The sequence below is a fragment of the Panthera onca genome, chromosome B4, assembly GCF_046562875.1.
Source record: "Panthera onca isolate mPanOnc1 chromosome B4, mPanOnc1 haplotype 2, whole genome shotgun sequence".
Taxonomy (NCBI): Eukaryota; Metazoa; Chordata; class Mammalia; order Carnivora; family Felidae; genus Panthera; species Panthera onca.
The window spans coordinates 35,648,417-35,667,496 of NC_138345.1; the positions used below are offsets into that span (position 1 = coordinate 35,648,417).

General features: G+C 42.3%; 1 protein-coding gene across 4 annotated transcripts in view; it reads left to right on the forward strand.

Annotated features, from left to right (window-relative positions):
* Positions 1-19,080, forward strand: part of CACNA2D4 (calcium voltage-gated channel auxiliary subunit alpha2delta 4) — a 114,044-nt gene that overhangs the window by 33,091 nt on the left and 61,873 nt on the right. For all 4 annotated transcript variants that reach the window (XR_014137908.1, XR_014137909.1, XM_060658831.3 and 1 more), the window contains exons 15-20: positions 151-231; positions 807-881; positions 3,990-4,076; positions 4,634-4,705; positions 16,017-16,078; positions 17,346-17,413. Coding sequence is in view for 2 of the 4 variants with exons in the window: in XM_060658831.3 (XP_060514814.3) it covers positions 151-231; positions 807-881; positions 3,990-4,076; positions 4,634-4,705; positions 16,017-16,078; positions 17,346-17,413 (445 nt within the window). In the remaining 2 variants the exon portion in view is untranslated. The remainder of the gene's footprint in view (positions 1-150; positions 232-806; positions 882-3,989; positions 4,077-4,633; positions 4,706-16,016; positions 16,079-17,345; positions 17,414-19,080) is intronic.

Consider the following 19,080-nt stretch of genomic DNA (forward strand, 5'->3'; position numbering starts at 1 on the left):
AGAGAGCTCAGCCTAAAATCCAACTGCAGAGGAAGGGTCATATAAGGAAGTGGCTTATATCTTCCAGGTTCTGGGAAGGCCAAGGGTCCAGTCCAGCCCTGTGCACAGGGAAGCCTGGCCTCCCCCTGAACCAGGTATTTTTCTTTCCAGCGATCCCATGGCATTCTTCTGGGTGTGGTGGGCTCTGATGTGGCCCTGAGAGAGCTGATGAAACTGGCACCCCGGTACAAGGTGAGCCTGGATCAGATGCCTGAGTCGAGGGTCACAGGCTCCCTGGGGGCTGTGCTACCAGGCTCAGGAGTCTTTCTGCAGGCATTGCAGCCAAGCCCAGAGTTGGGATGGGGCCCCTCAATCCCACCCCACAGAGAAGTGCAGGCACTGAGCCTGGTGGCAGTGGTTTGGATTTCTGGGACCCTGTGTCACCACCAGCTCTGACTTGCTCTGTGGGCTTCAGAAAGTTCTTTCCCTTCCTGGTGCCTCAGTTTTCAATCTGCTCCTCCATGCCATGCAGTCCTGTTTGGGGAAAAAATGAGATTAAATCATCAAAGCACCTAGATAGAGCATGTGATGGGGAAGAGGCTGAGTAATGATATGCATTATTGTGGCTGCTACAAACACTAAAACTTAGAAAGGAATTCAGAATCAATGGCTAGAAGCATGACGCTGGCTCAGTTATATTCTTATTTGAAAAACTCACTGCTGTGAGCTGCCATCTTTAATAGTCCTGCAATCCAACCCTCACCCAACTCCAGTTCTCCAGCCCAAACAACAGGTCTGACGCCCCTCAATCCCTGTTGTTTTGGCAGCTCGGAGTGCATGGATATGCCTTTTTGAACACTAACAATGGCTACATTCTCTCACATCCTGACCTCCGACCCCTGGTAGGTACAGATCTTACTTGCATTGGGATCTTAACTATATGGGATTTGGGGACAGTTCATAAAATCAGTTAAAACAATGTACATACATTGGGCTCCATTTAAGAACCCAATGGATAATATAAGAAAAAAAATTTAAGTCATGGTTTCCGTCTTCAAACTGTTTGTAATCTAGCAGGAAAGACAAAACAAAAAAATAGGTGAACTGATTAATGAACAGTCCAGAAAGCATATAATGAAATGTGCAGTTTTCCCTGAAGGACAAGCTTCCACTTACATTCCTGTCACTGCCTCAGTTGCTCCACACTCCTCTTGGAGTCTTACAGTGGTATCAGCAGAACTCCAGGGACTGCCCCCTCCTCAAGGGGGTGTGAACATTGAGTTAACAATAAAAATGGCAAGGGAAGAGTCTCATGAGAGGTGGGGGGGAGGGGCAGTAAAGCTGAGGCTCCCCAGAGTTTGTCTTGGGATGATATGTTCCTTAGCACTCCTGCCTCCTTCCTAGCTTGCTCCATCCTGATGCATGGGGCTGGGAACATTTTCACATGCATTCAACAGAACAACTGATGACCAAAAAAGTTGCATCATTCTATCTAAAAGTTCTGCCTTCAGGGCTAGGGGCTCCCTGATGCCTCTGGTCTGGGCACTTGGCTGCTATTGATGACAATGGCCACACCTTTCAGTGTGATTGTTCAGGGAAGTAGGAAGAAGGCAGTTAAGTCCTACAGGAACCTTAGCCCTTTCCCCTTAAAGTCTCACACTAAATTGAAATGGCAGCTGAAGACAATACCAAGCAGAGCATCTTTGTGAGAACTTACTAAGGGGCTCATCTGCCCCAGGTACCACTTGAAGAAATCATTCTAAGCCAAATTCCATTCCAATTTGGTTCAGATAGATACTGAGTGTCCATAAAGCAACTGACTGAGCTATTTAAGGCAACATATAGAAGTTCATAGTAGAGATCAGGGCACACTGGAAGCCATGTTGTCTTCCCAATTCAGACTCTACTGGGCAAGCATCTGAACCCATAATGGGTCACTGACCTCTACCAGTGGGTTCTATAGGGAGCATTCCCAGTGGCAATAAGATGATTCACTAGGAAAAAAAAAATAATATGTCAGTCATGGAGCTGACTTGTAAAATTGAAGGGCAATGGTCAGAAACTCATCGGTCACCATCTATATAATCTAGATGAATATAAGACTTCAACCAATCAATTAATATTGTGGACCTACTGGGTGCCTGACCTTATAACACTCTGAGAATACTATAAACAGAAGGTTATATCTAATTAAGGAAATAAAGTATACACAAATAGACTTAAACAAATGAAATTAGAGAAAAATAGCATGTAGAATATTATTACATAACAAACATTATTATGTAAAGCCACCATAATGAGATTCCTAAGGAAAGCACTATCAATTTGTGGTAGATATTAAGAAGAATAACAGTTAAGTTAAAAAATAAAAATAATAGAGGATTTGCCTAGTAATAAACTGAAAGTGGATCAAGAGCCATACTTCTGGCCTGAAATCTCTCTGTATGTGCTCCAAGTTATACAAAGTAGAACTGTGGTTTTAATAAAATGAGCTAAAGATGATCTTTCACGTATCATCAGGAATTAGAAAATAGAAATGAATGACGACTATTGCACCTTACTCAAAAGAAACAGATCTGGTGTAAAATATGGCAGGGCAGTGCTGTTTGCTATGAGCACAGGCATCACCAAGGCCAAGAACAGAAGCATCATCCAAGCATGGATGCAGAGAAAAAGAGAAGAATGAAAGAATACTACTGGGGCCATTATCATGCAAAACTCCCAGAAATAAGGTGACACTTTCTTGAAAAAAGAAAAAACTGGCAGAAGCAAGATACACAGTGATAGGGGACTTCAGTCTTTTAAGCATCTTCGGGGCCCCATTCTGCTAAAAGTAGACCCTCTGATTAATTCTTAATTTACCCTGACAATAAACCATCCTGTTTCCTTTTTTGATCTATTATTAAACTAAACCTGGGAAGTGCTGCCAACCTAGTAGCAGATACCTTGACAATATCTGTCTTGGTATCAGAGAGAGGGTGGCAGGGAGAGATGGAAGTCAGGGCCAAAAAACAACAACATTCAAAGACTTGATTAATGGCTCTATGTCAAGCTGGAGGGAGGTCTTTATTAGGCACTGTAGAATCTGCCTGTCCTTGACTTTGTCCCATTCAAGAATTCAATCAACAAGATGAAAACATAGAAATCAGATGACACCAAGTCTGGAAGGTATGGATAATACATTAAGGGAGGAAATTAGTATTCAGGCAGTATTATAAACAATGGGCTGAAACTAACAAGATGAATATATTAGGATGCATGGAAAGTTCTGCAAAATATTCAATGCTCAAGCATAATATTGAAAAGATGCAATTTAACAGTGTACCATGTGAGGAAGGCCAAGGGCACTTAACTGACTGAAAACTCTATTTGGGCCATTAGGGCAGTGTAGCTGCCCTGAAAATCCAGTAGAATCAGAGGCAGCAGTCAAAGCCATACAATATTTTGGTCCACACAGGTCACACTCACACTACACTGGTCAGAACCCCATCTAAAATATTGACTTTCATCCTGGGCACTTCATTTTGGGAATGACATGGACAAAGTAGAGCATATTCAGAGGGACCTGAGGGATCTACAACCTGAGAATGTTTAGCTTATAGAAGTGAAGTCAGGAGTAACAAGCACCTTCCAAACCTTAAGAGTTGTCAGGTGGAAAACATTATGTGCAGCTCCAGGGAAAGAATAAGACCAATGGGTAAAAGTAACAAGGAGCCAGATTTCAGCTCTGTATGGGGAAGAGCTTTCTAACGATTTAGAGCTGTCCAAAACCAAAACAGGCTGACTCACAAAATAGGGAGCTCCTCATCATGGGAAATACTCACTCAGAGGCCGTGAGACCATCTGTCACAAATGTTGGGAAGGGAAATTCTGCATCAGCTGGAAGGTTGACCCAGATAACCTTTAAAGAATCACTGAGATTCTTTGATTTTATGAATATATCTGTAAGGCATTATAGCAGGGCCTTATGTTTTAACCTCATGTCTTTCTTCATGACCTGCCCACTCCAGTACAGAGACGGGAAGAAACTCAAACCCAAACCTAACTACAACAGCGTGGATCTCTCTGAAGTGGAGTGGGAAGACCGAGCTGAAACCGTGAGTGGGGAAAGTAGGAGAAATAGAAGCTGGTGTAGCTCTACAGCCAGTACTCAGGCCAGCTGTGGGGCCATGAGCTCTGAGACCACCCTGTTCCTCCCCATGGAGGCTTTCCAAGTCCAAACCAGAAGCAGTTTCTGTAATGGAAAATTCTTCCAACAACTGTAATAACATAGCAGTATCTTACTGAATCCCAGAGGGTGCTGAGGCCGAATGAGCCATGTCTGTAAACCACAGAGGCTGAGCTCCAGTGGTATTTAATTCTGACTTTTGGGGTCAATAGCTCATTCAGAAAAAATTGTGTCTCAGTAATATGGCACTATGTTCTCTCATACATTAGTGTACTTGGGAGCATTATCTCGGTGAATGTCTGGAACTATAAGCTGAGTGGAACCTAGAATCATGTCTATGTTCCCTCCTGTGTATTCTGCTTTAAGGAAAAAGGGAAGAACTGAAACTATTCCTAGGGATCACCTCCAGTCTGGTCAATAAAGCTCAGTGCCTTCCACCCTCCAGTGTGAGCCAGGGAACTAATACCATTATCTTTCCTCTTGAAGCTGAGAACAGCCATGATCAATGGGGAAACAGGGTCTCTCTCTATGGACGTGAAGGTTCCACTGGACAAAGGGGTAAGGTGCTTGAAGGAAAGAACCAGGGTCTGGTACCAGGAAGGCAGCTTCCCAGTTGATTGAGATTTGGGGAGGTGACAAGGGACTTTGACCTAGCTTAATTAGAGCTTAAGTCTTGAGTGCTTGCTGTAGTCTATGGGGCTTGACTAGAGAGTATATCCAAAATGTGCATCAACCCCAGAGAAACATCAGGCCACAAAACGATCAGTTCTTTGGAGACTACCAAGAGAAGCAGTAGGTTTAGCTCAAGGCATTTACAACGCTTTTTTCTTCCTGATGCTGCCTGCTATTTGGCTCTTTTGTTGTTTGTTATGGAAAGGGGAAAAGTGACAGTTAATTTTATAAATTGTTAGCAACTCTTGAAATCGTGTTATATGGGAAGAGGTTGAAAATAATTGCCACTCCTTAGAGCTGATTTTCATCAACTGTAACCACAGATAGTCAAGAATCAATACACTCACTGATGCCATTGCTGTCTTCCCAGATCTACACATCATTTATAAAAGATCATTTCATCTTCTCATTTAAAAGGTTCCACTGCATTTGTGGTGAATTTTCATTGTCCCTTGACATATTTACAAATGTCACCTCCTCCCTCACAACCACCCCCACCTCCTCCTCTTGTTGCCCATCTGCCTCAGCTAAAAGAACACAGGCATCTGTCTGCAACAATTAGACCCAAGTTCTTCCACAAACACAAACCTCCATGGAAGCCAAACAAGAAAGCATTGGAAAGGAAAAGCAATTCATTGCATTCCCTTTAGACACATGGGCTGAATTTCACTGGGACCAGTATCTGATTTCTGTGGCAGCTGCCTGCTTTTTATAAGCTCTCGGCTGAGAAGAGCCTCCTTTAGGCAGACTGGACAATATCAATGATGTCACCAGTTATAGCAGCTCTTTCTCCTGATCCAAAAGAGTAAAGGTTTATTCCATGTACCTCCACCTTTATCCCAACAGACTCCTGCTTACATGCATGAAGGAGCTCTTCCTTAGCCCAGCCCAACCAAAACATTTCAGGTAGCTATAATGAAAATTTTAACATGCACATGGCAGACAGCAACTCCCAGATATATTGGAATATAGCTATACTATATCTAATTCAGACTGACTTACAAAGTAGGTACAGTGTGTCTTCTATTCTTTCCTCCCAGTGCCCAATGTTCTCATGCTGCCTTCACACTTCTCAAAGCCACCAATTGAGCAAGAGTTCTAACCAGATCCAGACAGTCTGAACTTCTCCTCAAATTTCTGCCCATCCCTTTGAAATGTGTTCATTGCTGCTAATAAACCATCCAGGTCAAATGTGCTATTTAACAAAAGCTTCCAGACATGTGGGTGCTTTAACATGAAGTAGGGTGATGCTGATCATGATGATATAATGCACATTTCATAGCACATAGGTGTTCATGCCTTACTACTACTACTAATAATAATAATAGTGGTAGCTAACATTTATTTGAAACTCGACTAAGCACGTTATAAGTATTCACTTAACATTCACAATCCTATGAAGTATATACTATCCTATCCCCATTTTATAGATGAGGAAATTTAGAGAGGCTAAAAACTTGCCCAGTCATCTAGATGATTAATTGCAAAGCCCTCATGTGTCTGATTCTAGACCACACACTCTTTTTTTTTTTCTGAGAGAGAGAGAGAGAGAGAGAGAGAGAGAGAGAGAGAGAGATTGAGAGAGAGAATCTTAAGCAGGCTCCGCACCCAGACTGGAGCCCGACATGGAGCTTGATTCCACGACCCTGGGATCGTGACCTGAGCTGATTTCAAGAGTCAGATGCTTAACCAACTGAGCCACTTAGGCACACTCTTAGACCACTAGACCCCACACTCTTAACCACTAATGTTTAAGGCTTTTTTGTAGGAGTATCCCTGAATTCTCTACTCACTCTCCAGCCTTAAAGACTTCCCAAGAGTCTCTTTAGAATTCTGTTTCCATCTTTAAAATTCATTGTCTTCTCCTCTCCCTCCACCTCATTATATCATAACTCAACTCTAATCTTTCATCTCTTTACTTCCATGCTCAGAAGCCATCACACCTGCACTGTGTGTGTAGGACATTTTGCTATGTGGCCACTACTGTGGTATCCAGCCTCCTGCTGCTCTGATCTATTATGAGGCCACTCTGCGATGTTGCTACATTTTTTTCACTACCAATTGCTCTGTCTGCCCAATGTGTCTTCTCTTTTTAAGAGTCACAGACAGTTCCATTGTTTTCTCGCCTGCCACTCTATCCCATCCCTCGCAGCTCAGTGGTGTGTCTCACCTCACAAACTCGTTCCTCACTAGAAACACTCTTCATATCTAGGCCAAGGGAAGCTTTCTTAAAGCATTGTGGGAATATCTGTCATCATTCAAGCCATCCTTCTGGCAGGTGTAGTTTGTTTTGTTGTTTTCTCTAGGGGATTTTACATGTATCCTTACTTCCCATGGATCAATTTAGACCTTTTTTCCTAAACACCAGACAGGTAAGTATGGTGGCATTCACAAGACAGTAATAGCAACCCAGCAAGATTTAGAGCAGGGCTCACAAACTCAAAAACCTATGGGGTCAGATAGGCTGTGTTCAGAAATGTGAGTAATAAAGACAAGCCTCAGTATTTGTGGTTCTGGGAACTGAAGAGTTACAAGTATCATCTAAAGGAGACAGCTAAGAATCTGTATTTTTTAATGTGCATTTAATTCCAAAAATATTGAAAATACAATCTGAGCCAATATCTAAGATATCAAATTGAAAGGGGTCCAGCTTTGGCTTGTAGGCCTCCTATTGGCCATTTTGATAGCTGTCTGTTTTCCCCAAAATGTGGACCAGTAATAGGTATCATAATTTCTAAACCATCAGTAGCATCCTGGTCAGATATCCTAAGACATGTTTAAAAGAAAAGACAGGGACACCTAAGTGGCTTAGTCAGTTGAGTGTCCAACTCTTGGTTTCAGCTCAGGTCATGATCATGGGATCAAGCCCTGCATCAGGCTCCTCACTGAGCATAGAGTCTGCTTAAGAGTCTCTCTCTCTCTCTCTCTCTCTCTCTCTCTCACTCTCTTTCTCTTTCCCTTTCTCTTTCTCTCTCCCCCACTCACACACACACTCTCAAAGAATAAAAGGAAGGAAGGAATGAAGTTCATTAGTTTAATTTAAAACTTCATTTAAAAAAAAAGAAAAAGAAAGAAAAAACAGGTAAAATATCCTGAAGTATCTTATCCGGCGCGCTTTTTATCATTTTCATCTTGTTTGATAGTTTAGAAAAAATAATTAGCAGTGGGAGAGGAAGAGAGACAGTGTTCTTTACTAGCCTTTAGATTTTTCCAAGTTAGCCCTGCTGATGGGTGCATGGTGTGTACATACACACACACACACACACACACACACACACACACACCAGCAACTGACATAGTCAGTTAGGACAGATTTGCCCTATATTCCTCCAGTACCTTCTAATCCCTATGCACTGGATTCAGGGGGGTAGCTCTGTGTCACTTTCTCATTCTCTCTGTGTGTTACACACTCATTCACTTTTTTTCCAGCAAAGGAAGGCAATCTATTAAAGGAGGAGATTGTTCTGACACCTCTTTACTCATATTTTCCAAACCTCTCCAGTTCTTTCTTTCGGTTAACAAGATTCAGAGACAGCACCACTCCTCTCTTCCTTTTGCCTCAGCCTTAAAAGATTATCTCAAAGTTATGATTCTAGTTATGAGGGAGCAGCTTGCAATAGACTAATTCTCCAGTATATAACAATTATAAATTTATTTATAATTGAACAAAATATTAAAATATTAAAAAACAAACATTTAAGGACATGCGAAAGTGGCCAAAAGCAGGCAGAAGCAAGGGTTGAAGAAGCTTCAACCCTTGAATCAAGAGAACTACACTGGGTGAAACACACATTTATGTTTTTTTTTTTCTTAAGGGATGCCCCAGTCTGTTTAAATGAAATAGCTATAATTCAAGCAGAAAGCTATAGTTACCATCTTGAAGTATCAACTAACAGAACTTGGGCTCTCAGAGTGTATTGAAATGAAAGAAAATACCCTAGAAATAAGGGATCCTACAGGTGGGCTGGCCCTAATATATGTAAACAAACTCCTCTCAAATTCTTGACTGACCTTAAAGTACATATACGCAAGGGAGACTCTAAGTACCCAGGGGAAAGCAACAGTTGAAAGAGTTGAAAATCAGAACAAGGATTTCAACTGTTGCCTATGGTAATGAAGACAGTTTGGAGTCTAAGTCACACCAAGGTGAAGAGGTGTGGTAAATACCTCAGGATTTTCTTTGAAAGCACAGAAGAGTTATACTTTAGGAGTAAAAACTATGTCCCAAGACCAAGAGATTCACTCTAGACCTAAAGACAAAGTTGAAACAGACCCACCCTAACAAAAATGTAAATCCAAGCCTCCACATGCTCAGGGTGATCAGCTAATTATTTATCTGCTGATTAAAATAAAAATCAACACTTGTCAGAGGAAGACAAGGTATCTCCAACCTATTCTTTACAATAGCCAGTATAGCATAAAAATTAGCAGGTGCATGAAGAAAAAGGAAAATGTGACACATAGTTAAAAGAAAAAGCAGTCTTAGAAACTGACCCAGAAATGACCAGCTGTTGGATTAGAAGGACTTTATAGCAGATATAACACATTTGCACAAGGAATTAAAGGGCAGTCAGAATGAGTGAATAAATGGAGAGTCTCAGCAGAGAAATGGTTGGGGTTTAATCAAAGTAGGTCCACTACAAGTGATATGAATATAGGGTTTTATTCCAGGGGTCAAACATTATCAGATTGTTATTCCTGGTAAAGAAGTTTGTAAGGCTGGTGTCTCTGCATCTAGTGGTGAGTTTGAAGTCATCATAGGTCAGTAGGACTAGCGATTTGAAAGGAAAGCTGGATGAAATGGAGGGGGGTGCAGGAGAGGGAACAAGAACAGACTGAAACCCATGAGGAAAAATAGGAAGCATAAGCACAACTAAAACCCACATCTGTCTCTCACTACCTCTAATCTCAAGGATATGGGCAATCTGCAAGAAAGAGTTAATGCCATTCACGTGGAGCTGCACAGTCACCAGGCTCAGATCTCAGGGAAGCTGAAGGAGGAGATCCAGTGGCAGCTGGGGAAAGTTTCTGTTGGGAAAGCCCAGAGATCAGAGCACGCTGCAAGTGCTCGATATGCTATACTTACCTTTAGCGTGTAAAATGGCTGCTACTTCCCTTCTGCCTTACAAATCTCATGCAAACTTCTCTCTTGGCCAGCCCTAACTTGGAACCATTCAGGGAAGTAAGTCTGGAAATGTAGATCCAGCTTAGTTAATTTGACGCAGTATATAAAACCACCACAAGAACCAAGTGGAAATTCTAAAACTGATGACTACAATATCTGAAATGAAATTTTTACTGGATGGGCTTATCAGCAGTTGGAGGAAAAAAGGACAGTGAATTTGAAGACAGATAAATAGAAATTATCCATTCTGAAGAACAAAGAAAATTTGGAAAAAATGTTTGAAAAAAAAACTATCCCTCAGTTACCTATGGTCTGGCATTATGTCCTTGGAGTCCCAGAAGAAGGGAGAAGGAATGGAACAAAGGTATTTGCAAAAAAGAATGCCCCAGATATCTTGAATTTGGTGAAAAACATCACCCAGAAGATATAAAATTTTCAGCAACCCCCCAAGCAGATAAAAAGAAAAAGAAACCACATCTAGGCTCACCATAATATACCAGCTGAAAATCAAAGATATAGGAAAGTCTTAAAAGAAGCTAGAGGAAAGCAGTAATAAAATAATGGCTAACTTCTCATCGAAAACAATATAAAATAAAATGTTTTAAATGCCAAAAGGAAAAAAAAAACTCTCAACCCAAATTTCTATGTATGGAGAAAATATCCTTCCAAAAGATGTGTATTTAGACATTTTCTTATAAAAGAGAACAGAGTTTACCACCATCAGATCTGCCCTATAAGAAATGCTTAAGGAAGTTCTTGAGGCTGAAGAAAAATGACACAGATGGAAACCCAGATCTATATGAGGAAATGAACAGCACTGGAAATGGTAAATGTGTGCACTAATATGAGACTTTTTTTGAACTCCTCAAAAAGACAACTATTTAAAGCAAAGGTTTTGACATTGTATTGTAGGGCTTATAATGTACCCAAGTATAAGATAAATGGCAATGATAGCACATAGTGGAATTACCCCAAGAATGTAAGGCTAGTTTGACATTCAAAAAAGTCAGTCAATTAATGTAATTCATTACATTAACAGCATAAGGGAAAAGCGCCATATGGTCATCTCAATAGATGCTGAAAAAGCATTTGACAAAATTTAACTGGAAACAAAAGGAAACTTCTTCAATCTGGTAAAAGGCATCTATGAAAAGGCTAACTTTAAATGGTGGAATATTAAACACTTTCTCCCGAAAAGTGTGAACAAAGGAAAGATGTCTGCTTTCACCACCTCTGTTCAACATTGCACTGGACCCTGCAAGGATCTATCCTTACAATAGGTAAGGAAACAAAAGGCACAAAAATTACAAAGGAAGAAGTAAAACTGTCTTTATTCATAGACAAGATGATTGTTTACACAGAAAATTCCAAGAATCTGCAAAACAACTACTAGAACTAACAGATAAATTTAGCAAGTTGACAGAACACAAGATCAATACTATAAAAATCAATTGCATTATATATATCAGCAAACAATTGGAAATAAATTATTTTTAATTTCAAATTTCAATAGCATCAAACAACATAAAAAACTTACAAATAAATTTAACAAGTCATATATGACCTCTACGCTCAAAACTGCATAATGTTGCAGAAAGAATGTCAAAAAGTTAAATTAATAAAAAGATATAACCATGTTTACAGGTTGTTAGTCAATATTGCTAAGTCATCCATTCTCCATCCATCAGACTGACCGGTAGATCCAATACAATCCCAATCAAAATTTGAACAGACTTATTCTAGATATAGCTAAGAAGTGAACAGGAGAAGGTGATTCTAAAACCTATATGAAAATGTAAAGGACCTAAATAATGCCCAAAATGACCTTGAAAAATAAGAACAAATTTAGATGTTTCGTACTATGTGACTTCAAAACTGACTGTAAAGCTATAGTAGCCAAGCAGGGTGGTATTGACATAAAAATAGACAAAATAGGGGCACCTGGGTGGCTCAGTCAGTTAAGCTCCTGTGACTCTTGATCTCAGCTTAGGCCATGATCTCATGGTTCATGAGATCGAGCCCCACACTGGGCTCTGCACTGACAGCACAGAGCCTGCTTGAGATTCTTTCCCTCTCTCTGTCCCTCCCCTGCTTGTGCTCTCTAAACAAACAAACAAACAAACAAAAAGAACCCAGAATAGACGAAGGGATAGAGAATCCAGAAATAAACTTACATATTATCAACTGATTTTCAACAAAGCCACCTTGTCAAATCAATGTAGAAAGGAAAGTCTTTTTAACAAATGGTGCTGGAACTACTAAATAAATGTATGAAAAAAAATAAATAGTGAGCCATATCTCACACCATAAAAAAATTAACTTGAGGGGCACCTGCATGGCTCAGTCGGTTGAGTGTAGGATTCTTGATTTCAGGTCAGGCCATGATCTCACAGTTCATGGACTTGAGCCCCATGACGGTCTCCAGCCACTCTGGCAGTGCACAGCTTGCTTGAGATTCTCACTCTCCCTCTCTCTCTGTTCCTCCCCTGCTCTCTCTCAAAATAAATGAATAAACTTAAAAAAATTTTTTTAAAGAAAAATTAATTTGAGATGGATCATAGCCTCAATGTAAAACCAATAATTGTTAGTCTTCTATAAGAAAACATAGAAGATCTTTACGACCTGAAGTTATCCAAAGGTTTCTCTTTTTTTTAAGTTTATTTATTTACTTTGAGAGAGAGAGTGGGGGGGGGGGGAAGAGCAGAGAGAGAGGGAGAGAAAATCCCAAGCAGGCTCCACACTGTCAGCATAGAGCCCAGTGTGGGGCTCAGTCTCACGAACTGTGAGATCATGACCTGAGCCAAAACCAAGAGTCAGAGGCTTGACCGACTGAACCACCCAGGCACCCCTATCCAAAGATTTCTTAGATAAAACATGAAGAACACAAAACATAAAATAAGATTTGATAAATTGGATTTCATCAAAAGCAACAAGTTCTGCTCATCAAAAGGCACCATTAAGAAAATGAAAAAGCAAGGCTCAGACTGTGTCCAGAATACATAAAGAACTTGTACAGATTGTTAACAAAAAGACTAACAACCCAATAAAAAATGGGCAAAATACTTGAGCAGACCCTATGTATCCTTAGTCATCAAGGAAATGCAAACTAAAGCTGCAGTCAGATTCCATTCCATACCTTCTGCTAGAATTTAAAGGACAGATAACACCACATTCTGGCAAAGACGTAGAGAAATTGGAACTCATATATTGCTAGTGGAAGTATAATAAAAACAACTTTGGAAGATTATTTGGCAGTTTTTTATGAAGGCAAACACTTTTAGCATATCACCCAGAAATTCCATTACTAGGTATTTATCAGGCAAAATAAAAACAGGTTCACAAGAAGACTTGTCAATAATATTTGGAGCAGCTAAAGCTGCTCAGTATAGCCCCACACTGGAAACACTCCAGATGCCCATCAATAGGTGAGTGTAAAGGCAAGCTGGCATGCCCACACACTGGAGCACTACTTAGCAACAGAAAGAAACACACTGCTGATACACACAACAACACGGGTGGTCTTAAAGATGTTATGTTGTGCAAAAGAAGCCAAGCACAAAAGGTACACACTGCAAGGACAGACAAACCTAATGTAAGGTGATAGAATTCATAACAGAGTTCACCCTTGGAGGGGTGGGGTGGGGATGGGCTGGAAGGAGGCAAAGAGATTTTTAGAAGATGCAAACATTCCATATCTTGACTGGGGAGGTAACTACATGGGTATATATATATTTTTTTTTTTAAATTTTTTATTTATTTTTGGGACAGAGAGAGACAGAGCATGAACGGGGGAGGGTCAGAGAGAGGGAGACACAGAATCAGAAACAGGCTCCAGGCTCTGAGCCATCAGCCCAGAGCCTGACGCGGGGCTCGAACTCACGGACCGCGAGATCGTGACCTGGCTGAAGTCGGACGCTTAACCGACTGCGCCACCCAGGCGCCCCATATATATTTATCAAAACTAATGGAAGAATACACTTAAGATCTGTACATTTTGCCTTTTTCTTTAATAAATCAAAAAAGGAGGGGCCCCTGTGTGGCTCAGTCAGTTAAGCGTCCGACTCTTGGTTTCAGCCCAGGTCATGATCTTGTGGTTTCATAAGGTCAAGCCCCGCATTGGGCTCTGCACTGGCAGCATGAGGCATGCTTAGGATTCTCACTCTCCCTCTCTCTCTGTGCCCCGCCCCAACTTGCACTGTCTCTGTCTCTCTCAAAATAAATTTTAAAAAAATCAAAAAAGGAAAAATTTTATTTTATTTTTCAATATATGAAGTTTATTGTCAAATTGGTTTCCATACAACACCCAGTGCTCATCCCAAAAGGTGCCCTCCTCAATACCCATCACCCACCCTCCCCTCCCTCCCACCCCCCATCAACCCTCAGTTTGTTCTCACTTTTTAAGAGTCTCTTATGCTTTGGCTGTCTTCCACTCCAACCTCTTTTTTTTTTTCCTTCCCCTCCCCCATGGGTTTCTGTTACGTTTCTCAGGATCCACATAAGAGTGAAACCATATGGTATCTTTCTCTGTATGGCTTATTTCACTTAGCATCACACTCTCCAGTTCCATCCATGTTGCTACAAAGGGCCATATTTCATTCTTTCTCATTGCCACATAGTACTCCATTGTGTATATAAACCACAATTTTTTTAATCTATTCATCAGTTGATGGACATTTAGGCTCTTTCCATAATTTGGCTATTGTAGAGAGTGCTGCTATAAACATTGGGGTACAAGTGCCCCTATGCATCAGTACTCTTGTATCCCTTGGGTAAATTCCTAGCAGTGCTATTGCTGGGTCATAGGGTAGGTCTATTTTTAATTTTTTGAGGAACCTCCACACTGTTTAAAAAAGGAAAAATTTTAAAGGTAATCTCCAGTTCCGACCCTCAAGCCAGCCCCATCTTGGAACACTGGGCTCCCGAGGCCACCACAGCCCTTCCTGGCCCCCGACTGCCCCAGCACCACTGTGAGGGAGGCTCTGACTGAGACAGTGGAGTCAGGAACATTGTGGGGATGAGGCTGGTGCTGGAGAACTGTTCATTCAGGTTTGATCTAAAGCTGGTTTCTTCCGGAAACAAACTTTTTTTGCCACCCAAATTCCACTGCACCCCCTTCGGACAGCTTATTCTAAAAGCCAGAAAGAAGTGAAGGGAATAAGAACATGTGGCTTTCCCAACAGCATAAACTTGTCATGGACAGGACAATCCACAGGACTTCAGAGCCCAGAGCAAATCCTGCTCTTCCCTGGATCCACCCCTATCCATTAAAGTCACACTCACCACCTCATGGCAGCCTTATGCATGGGGTGCTATTATTAATCCTGATTTACAAATGAGAATTCTGAAGCTTAGAATTGAAGTGGAACAGCTCACCCAAGAGCACACAGCTTGTAAATGGCCGAGCTGGCTCTAAATCCAGGTCTGTCTGATGCCGAGCCCAGGCCCTGAACCACCGTGTGCACTACCTGATGCCCTAACTTACACAATTCTACTGAAACTGAAAAGATGGCAGCTTTGAAAGGAAAAAGAAGTTGTAAAAGAGTGACGTAGCCCTGGGAAGGGGTTAGTGGAGGGAATCATGCTCCCTCTCCCTCGGCTGTATTCCAGAAAGGGGGAGGTTGTAGGGGGGTCATACACAAATGAGCTCCAGAAGCTTTTAGCACCAGCTGGTCCTGTATGAACCCTAGCATCGCTGTCCACACCTGCACTGTTCAATACAGTAGCCACTAGCCATGTTGGCTATCTAAATTTATATGAACTCAACTAAAACTTAAAACTTCAGTCCCTCAGTTGCACATTTCAAGCACACAAGAGCCTCATATGGCTAACAGCCACTTCATGGGACAGCAAGGGTGTAGACATTGGTCCCTTAATCAGGCAGCCCCAAGGCTACAGCCTGCTGGGCCTGGTGGTCAACAAGGTGAGGCATGCCCCTGGCAGTCAGGGAAAGGGGTCAGAGGTGAAGGAAGTGGCACAGAGACAATGAAAGCCAAGGGCATTAGGTGAGAAGGTAAGTGGCATGGTCAGGCACCTCTCTCTCCAGCAAACCTCCTTTTCTTTTCTCTCTTTCAGAAGAGAGTTCTTTTCCTGACCAATGACTACTTCTTCACAGACATCAGTGACACACCTTTCAGGTGAGGGACCCATGTTTTATTTGGAAGGGGGAGGTGGGATGGCTGGAACATAAATTCCAACAACTGCGAGCAGAAATTCCAGGTCTGGGGAATGAATTTACTCATATTTAGTTGGCAATTTTATGGTAACAGAAAAAAACCCCAGGCTTGCCTTCAGGAAACTTGAGGTCTAGACCTGCTTTGCCAGTGTATCCTACTTTGCAGGGTCTGGAGCCAAACTGCCTGGGTTTGGGTCCCAATTGCACCCCTAGCAGGTTGTGTGACCTTAGTCAAGTTACTTAACTTCTCTTTGCCTTTGACTCTTGTTTGTAAAATGAAGTTAAAAATAGTAGCTACTTCTTTGTGGTTTGTAGGACATAATCTACTGAAAGATCTTAAAGCGATGCAATGTAAAAGATTGTAAGATGAAAGATCAAATCTGAAAATCTCTTTGGTTCCTTCCAACTGTTGTCAACATGAGGCATTATACAGCTTAGGAAACAAATAGCCCTTATCTCTGAATTACCTCATTTCTCAATAAAGTGTGGTGCCCAACCTGACTGCTCATTAGAATACCTGAGGAATTTTGCAAAACTGTCAATGCCCTGACTCCATCCAAACCAATGAACTCAGAATTTCTAGGATATACCTGTAATTCAGATATTCAGCAAACATTAACAGCAGTGTTCTACTAGGAGAGAGAGGAGGGCATGGTGGTGTTCACCAGGCAGGAAAGCACTCTCCTATTTGTGAAAGCCTGTGAGACATAGAAACCTCTCCACATTTCAGGAGGTCCCTGAGAGGTTTTGGATGAATCTTGTCTAAAATGGTAGGTGATGGGGCATCTGGGTGGCTCGGTTGATCGTCCGACTTCGGCTCAGGTCATGATCTCACAGCTCGTGGGTTCGAGCCCCATGTCGGGCTCTGTGCTGACAGCTCAGAGCCTAGAGCCTGCTTCCGGTCTATGTCTCCCTCTCTCTCTCTGTCCCTAACCTACTCACATTCTGTCTCTGTCTCTCTCAAAAATAAGTAAACATTAAAAAAAAATGTTTTAAATAAATAAAATTAAATGGTAGGTGATGGGGCTCTTGACCTACAGAACTGACAGAGTCCTTCTCAGGAAGAGAGGTTGATGGAAGCATAGAACTGCTGCTTTAGTTCTAGAGGAGACTTGTGAGGCCAGGGGCAACATTCATAGACTCCAAGTTGCTGAAGGCCAAGGAAGTAGGCTGGACATTGCTTGGCCCTTGATGCTGTTGAGCACTTGTGTTCTCTGTTCTCCCCATAGTCTGGGAGTGGTGCTGTCCCGGGGCCATGGAGAGTACATCCTCCTGGGGAACACAACTGTGGAAGAAGGTGGGTCTGTGCCCAGTACTGGTGGGCAGTGTGGGAAGAAAGTGGATTCTCCTGGGACACTGAGCAGGGCCAGCCTGGGACAGAGCCAGAGTCTCCCAGGTCCTAGACTTGAGCAAACTCTCAGAGCAAGGCTGCCTGGTGAGGAGGGGTCTGTGTGTCCTGTGTGCCGGGGCTGCAGGATCTGCCAGTTGGTTGTCAAAGCCGGCAAAGCCTAGGACTTGCCATTGTGGAAAGCTTTGGTGGACCAGAAGAGGTAGGTCAACGGGATATGTTTCTTCTTTGAACAAAGCTGAATTTCACCTAAGTCATGACAAAGGAGGCCGGAAAGAGTAAAGGAGCAAATCTGTAGCCGTTGGATAAGGCTAACAAAACAAAGTACCACCAACTGGGTGGCATAAACAACAGAAATGCTTTCTCTTGCAGTTCTGGAGGCCATGCCCCCTCCAACACCTCCAGGGCAGGATCCTTCCTGGCCTCTACCTCCTGATAGCCCCAGGCATTTCTTGACTTGAAGCTACAGTTCTTCAGTCTCTGTCCTCACCATCTGTGTAGCTTCTCATCTGTGTCTATTTAACCTTGTACAAGGACACCAGTCATATTGGATTAGGGCCCACCCTAATGACTTCATCTTAACTTGATACGTGCCATGACATTATTTCCAAATAAGGTCACATTCACAAGTACTGGGGTTCATACTTCAACATATCTTTTTGGGGGGACACAGCTGAACCCATAGTAGGGAACTAATGGGAAGTGAACTGAGAGGGGCAGTAAGGAATGGTGGGGAAGGATGGGGGACAAGGTCCCCACCTTCCCTAACCCAACCTGTTCTTTACTTACAGCTGCCTGAGCACGTTGAGAGAACAAAACTAATATCCGGGATTCAGGGATATCTCAGGAAGTCCTGGGATGGTTTGGTCACAGTTCCATTTAACACCCACATTCTGTCCATTCTTCCTTTATCATCTCTTGAGTGCATCTCATGTCTCCATATCTCTGCCACCACCCTAGTCATTGTCACCTCTCTCCTGGATAACCACAGCAGCCTCCAACTGGTCTCCCTGCCTCTCTCTTCCTGTAAATCTCTGCCAGAGAGATCCATCAAGAAATGCCAGATCAGATTATGTCACTGCTAAACGACCTTTAATGGCCTTCTGGGTTTTTTTTCTATTTTTGGTCATTTCTCCATGCACTAAGCTTTAAGATCTTCCCATGTGCTTTGCTCTCCCCTGAAATGCTCTCTTCTCCAGTTATCCCACCTAACTTGGACCCACTCTTCATGTCCCAGTGTAAATGTCACTTTTCCAGCAGCTGTCCTTGGCAGACCCCCTGTGGCCAGCCACATGCTCCCATGTGACCCCTGCATTCACCCTTTCACAGCATACATCCGTGGCATTAGACCACACTCCTTCCCTGTCTTCCACTGTCCCCAAAACGATCAAACTCCCTGGGCCTCCATGGTGCATTCTCTCTTCCTATACTTTTCTTTCTGTACTTAGATATTCTCAGGGCACATTCCTGCAGGGGACAGAGACCAGCTTCCATGGGTGAGACCAACCAGTGATCCAAGGACTTGGAATTATGGACTCAACCAGGCTTACTGTGGGGAAAGGAGCATCACCCTGTAGCTATTTGCCTTATGTCTATGTCAGTCCAGTACCCCTTTT